Source organism: Halyomorpha halys, unplaced genomic scaffold, assembly GCF_000696795.3.
Source record: "Halyomorpha halys isolate HHAL.00 unplaced genomic scaffold, Hhal_1.1 Scaffold9396.1, whole genome shotgun sequence".
NCBI classification, from domain to species: Eukaryota; Metazoa; Arthropoda; class Insecta; order Hemiptera; family Pentatomidae; genus Halyomorpha; species Halyomorpha halys.
The window spans coordinates 1-5,408 of record NW_027111448.1 but is presented as its reverse complement, the minus strand read 5'-3'; the positions used below and the strand labels follow the sequence as shown (position 1 = coordinate 5,408).

General features: G+C 27.5%; 1 protein-coding gene and 1 long non-coding RNA gene across 2 annotated transcripts; one reads left to right on the top strand and one right to left on the bottom strand.

The window, feature by feature from the left end:
* Positions 1–6: 6 nt before the first annotated feature.
* LOC136796259 (uncharacterized) lies at positions 7–1,719 on the top strand. Its single transcript, XR_010843945.1, has 2 exons — positions 7–1,483; positions 1,582–1,719. It is a non-coding gene; the product is annotated as an uncharacterized lncRNA (long non-coding RNA).
* A 2,443-nt stretch (positions 1,720–4,162) lies between these two features.
* On the bottom strand, positions 4,163–5,148 carry LBR (lamin B receptor; the record flags this gene model as incomplete). Its single annotated transcript, XM_067049433.1, is given in 1 exon segment — positions 4,163–5,148. A coding segment is annotated over 1 exon segment (600 nt), but the record flags the coding sequence as incomplete, so codon positions are not given.
* Positions 5,149–5,408: the final 260 nt, after the last annotated feature.

Here is a 5,408-nt window from a genome sequence, read left to right as displayed (position 1 = left end):
AATTATATACTTATATTTTGTTAATTATCACTCATTTTGAAGCTAGTTAAATGGATCATAAATTAGTTTATAATTATTACCTTCACAAGAGTTGCAGTTTCCATGATATTTGTGGTAATAAAGCCCCAAAATATTGATTTATTGTTGTTAGGAAAAACTTTTGGCTTATGTAAAACTATTTTAGGAACTATTAGATATACAGATGTAAATTACCCTTCAAAATAAAGCTACTTGAATATACTGCAATGTAGTTTTTGAAGTTAATCTTCGTTGGAGTAGCAATTTCCATGATATTCGCCAAAATAAATTCGTATGTTGATATCTCATTGTTTGGAAAAAACAAATGTTTTGGTTTATGAAAAACTGTATCTCAAGAAAAATTAGACGTACAGATGTCCCTAAGCACTCAAATTGAAGCTAGTAATGTAGTATAAAGTAGTTTATAACATTTATTTTAGTAGGAGTAATAGTTTTCAGCCTATCACCAAATAATTCAAAAATTGTTGATTTCATGTTGTTCAGAAAGAAAATTATCGTTTATGAAAAATTTTACCGCGTAATAATGCCTAAGTAATAATTGAACCACTGTCTGACTGAAAATAATAAATGAATATAATGTATAATGTAATAATAAATAAAAAAAAATTTTGGAAACTTCTGGAACAACCGCCATTTTATATCCCCGGTACCATGGTTGGTAGAGGCATCAATTTATACTGTAAACTGTATATTGTTTTCATTAAAGTAATCAAAAATTATGGTGAAATAACTTGTTTTTACTCTTCTTGGAATACACTCCGGTATGTGTCGAATATTCATCGATCTAGAATCAGGAATAAAAGGTTAATTTATATCGGTGTTGCCACGTCTGAAGCTTAGTTGGGCCTATTTTCGTTCGATACCTTTATAACAAATAAATTATCAATATTTAAAATACCAGATTTAGAAAATAGGTGATGGCAAAGCTAAGCAGTAGTCTTGAATTAGTAGTAGTTAATCTGTAAAGCTAAGTTTAAAAGATTAGCCAATCTTATATCAGGCTAATCCAGAAAAGATAACTGTCTTACTATCCAGAACATATAAAATGTATATGTAAATGGGTTTTGGTCAAATTAAATCTTCAGGAGGTTCTCAGCTTGATATATACGTTAATATACATATACATTAATATACAGTATTCAGGCAGAATAATGCACAGTAGGAGGAAATACAAGATTCTTTGGACATGGAAATGAACTATTATTCGTTATTATAGTACATTAACCCAACCCAGTTATGAATTAGTTTATAATTGAAAATAATTTATTTCCCTCATCTCTACTCATTCATTGCTTCTTTTAGAAGGACAGGGCTATCAATGGCAAAAGATGAAACTATTCTTCTACATCTTCACTTTCTTCTCAAAGCCTTCCAGAAATTTAAGAAGACTGATATTTCTTTAATCATAAAAATAGGGCTATTAGAAACGTTGTGTAGCATAAGCGTTAGTCAAGTATAATTTTTTTTAATTTTGGAAATTTGTGAATCAGAACTGAACGTGAGAGATGTTATTCTTTGTTGATGTTCAGTTTATTTTTCTAGTTATGAACTTTTGAGTTTCTCATCAGAGGTATCATTTTCAACAGACAGTTGAAGGGTCTTGTTTACATATCCATCCAACGGGCTTAGATGAAGACCTACATTGTGGGTCCACAGAAAATAAATAAATGTTGATAACTATTTTTTCTTTCTTCTTGAATGCATCCCTGACCATCTCCTTCATATTTATAATATATATTTTTTGAAATTTCAGTTTTATTTATTACATCAAGGTATTGCCAGATACCTTCGGTATCAGTTTTTAAATTAATCACATTTTTGTAGTACATGTATAAATTCCATATATTTTCTTATTTTTATCCATATTAAATATTTTTGTTTTTTATATTTAAAGTTATTATTGTTAGTTATCGATGTTTTGCCAAACTCAAACAATATAAATAAGATAGCATTGGCAAAATAATGCAATCACTAAGAATCATAATTATTAATACAATAAAGTAAAAAACCAATGTTTTAAAAATCATATTAAGTATCCCTATATATTATACTATTATATCTCAATATTCCATTATTTTTATGTAATGTCTACCCTTTGTTCCCTTTGGGGAATGTGTTATTTCCCAGAAATGACATATGCTAAGCAGTGCTATTGATAACAATGTTCTAATTATTTACTTTAGTTCTTCTCTCCACGATGGTCATGATCCTCAATAGTCTTTCTGGATTCCAATAATTAAAATTTTTAGCCACAAGGAGTTCAAATACCCACCAAAAAAATAAAAATAAAATATAACTCCTTCCTCTCCAATGCATTCCTAAATGTGTAAAAATTGGGGTCCTCCATAATATTTAACCTGGATTATCCAGAAGTGCTATCATTTTCATTTGTACAAATGTTAGGTCACTTCTCTTAAGATGTTGAGGCACGGCATTGAATAGAGCCGTCACTACCACAGCTGAACTTACTTTGAAAACCTTTATAATCTACACCACAACAATTAGAATTTATCATACACTTATGCCCATGAAGTTCTCAATAAAGCCTCATTTTAATATATTTATCATGTGGACATTTTCAATACCTTTCACAAGATCTCAAACTGGAATCCAAGTAAAGAGGATAAATTGATTTGAAATCCAATTCATTCTTATGATAGAGTGACTAATCAGAGCTATTATATATATTTAAGAGAAAATTAATGAGAAATTAGCTAAGAAATTTCTAGTCAGTTATACACAATTTGATAACACTTAAATTATTAGATCATTAGTGAAAGTAGCTATAATCTGTTTATTAATGTTCTCTCCTTCATTAATTCATAATCTGTTGCTGTTTTTATAATAAAATATTGTTGGCAAAAGTGTGAAACTCTGTACATCCAAAACAGGTTAATTTAGAGTTTTTTTAATTTTTACTTACATTTTAGGCAGAATAATTAGTTGTTAATTATTTATATTTGATACTTTCTTAATTACTAGTGCAGATCATTAAAAAAAACACCTAAATATACTGAAAAATTCAATTTTTTCTCTCTCATTGGAAAGTTGCGATTCGACAGTTACAATATGATCTGTAATTTATTTATATATTTTTTTTCGTAACCTCTGATAAATGTATAATAGTATAATTATTATTGCTGTAATTTCAAAATATTATTATATTTTTATTCTTATGGAAATGATAAACTCATTAAGAAGCTGACCTTAATAACTAATAAAAAACCTTTTTTTGTTAGTTATTGATAGCAAATCTCAGTGATTTATCGCTTGCAATGTATAGGTAATTTTAATTCATGATATGAAGCACTCATAAAAAATGTTAACTGATAAATTAAAGCTTTTATAATGTTTGTTAAATTATATTTTTTTACCTTCACTTACCATAACTTAATATCACTATTATTCTTTTAAGAAAACATATTTCCTAAAGATTCTTTAAACAGTTTATGAAATCAGTTTTAAAAGAGCCATTGATGCCATAAATTCAATTTACAAAAAATTTCAGTAACTTTTTTTTATGACCGAACGCCTCATATACACTCAAATGAGTTGGAACATTTCATCTTATAAAGAAACATGATGTCATTTATTAAAGCTAATTTTAACTCAATTTTGTTGAAATAACAAAATTTAACTCCTGATTTTAAACTTTAGTTATCAAAAATTCACTGTAACATCTGACATTGGATTCTTAATGACCTATTTCAGTGTTCAATTTTATAAAATACTCTAAGACTGATTGTTATTAAAAATATTCCATTTCATTATGCCATTGGAATGTTTAATCAAGATACTTGGAGTATTGATAATTTTTTAACAAAATTTATAATTGTTAACATTCAATAACTACATAATTATATAGTTTCAAAAATCAAAATGTTCTGTCCAATGAGTGGTTTCACAATAAATCTAAGTTAAATAAAATCCAGAAAGAAAAACTTCAGTTAGTCAAGTTCTTTATAGAACACTTTTAAAAATAAATGCCGAAGATACTGGCAATTTTTGTGACAATACAAACATTTTTTTGCAGGGGAAACTCACTTAACCACTAAATCAATATACATAAACTCTATCACTCTTGATTATTTGATCTGCAGGGTTGTTAAATTTAAATAAAAAATAAAAATTATTTATCTTTTTTATTTTTATAAATAGCTAAAAAGTATTAACAATAAATAGTTCATAAATCATAAGTGTTTATCACATTGATGTTATTAATGAAACATAGAAATACAAAAATTATTTACAAATAAGAGGGACTCAGGTACAATAGCTGCCAAAACATTATAATGATGAATTGACAGCAGAAAGTAGTTCAGGAACAATCACAACTCTTAAAAAAATATTTAAGCATAATTATTCTGTCATTATTTATATTAGTCCAAATAAGTTACATAGGTATCTTATGATTTTTTTGTCATTTCAACTACCAAAATATGTGGTTTGAAAAGCAACTTCAAACAGTCAATTAATTATAGTATTTAAGTGTATATCACATAATTATTTCTAAAACATATTTGGTATGAGTCTGTAAGGCACTTTTTTACAATACTGAGTCCAAAATGATCCATATTTAGCTTCACATTTTTCTTCATCTCTGAAAATACGATGAAGAAGCAGAAATACAATAAAAGGTATATACAATAGTGGTTGAATACCCAATCCTAGTCCAGGTAGACACCAAAATATAGAAGTTGCTATTTCAAAAGTATAATTTAAGTGCCTTGCCACTCCCCACAAACCAGAGGTAAGAAGTAAGGAACTTTTTTCTTTACCAGAGTGGTCTTTGTATTTAGCTCTAATGAACTTGGCTGGATTGCCCCAAATAACACACCTTCCGTCAGGAGATGATCGAAAATGAAGTTTTTGTGCATCTACCCAGTAGTTCATCAAAATGCTTATGACTCCAAACAGTCCAAATAGAAATGCTGTGCCATTTGTGATTATGGGACGATGAGATACTAGGAAGAATGAAGTGAAAGTATAAAAGCTAGGAACCCATACAAGGCATCCCCATACCAAATAATAACCAATTCTGTCAAGAGTTATATCCAGTGTGTAATAATATCCTTTTTCCCAGTAGTAAAACTTTGCCAAATATATACTCTGAAAAAATTAAAATATCATATAACATAAAAATAATAAGAGAAAAATATAAAAAAAAGAAAAAGAAAATATTATTTTCATATTAGTTTGCCATTCATTTGGAAAATTAGTTTCACAATGCAAAAAAGAAGAATTGTGTTAGTGTTCGAAGTAGTCTGTTAAGGTTTATTTATCACATTCCTTCAATTCACTTATTTCTAATATCTACTTTGAATACTAATTGTATTTTTTATTTTAAAACATAGTTAATTTTTAAATAT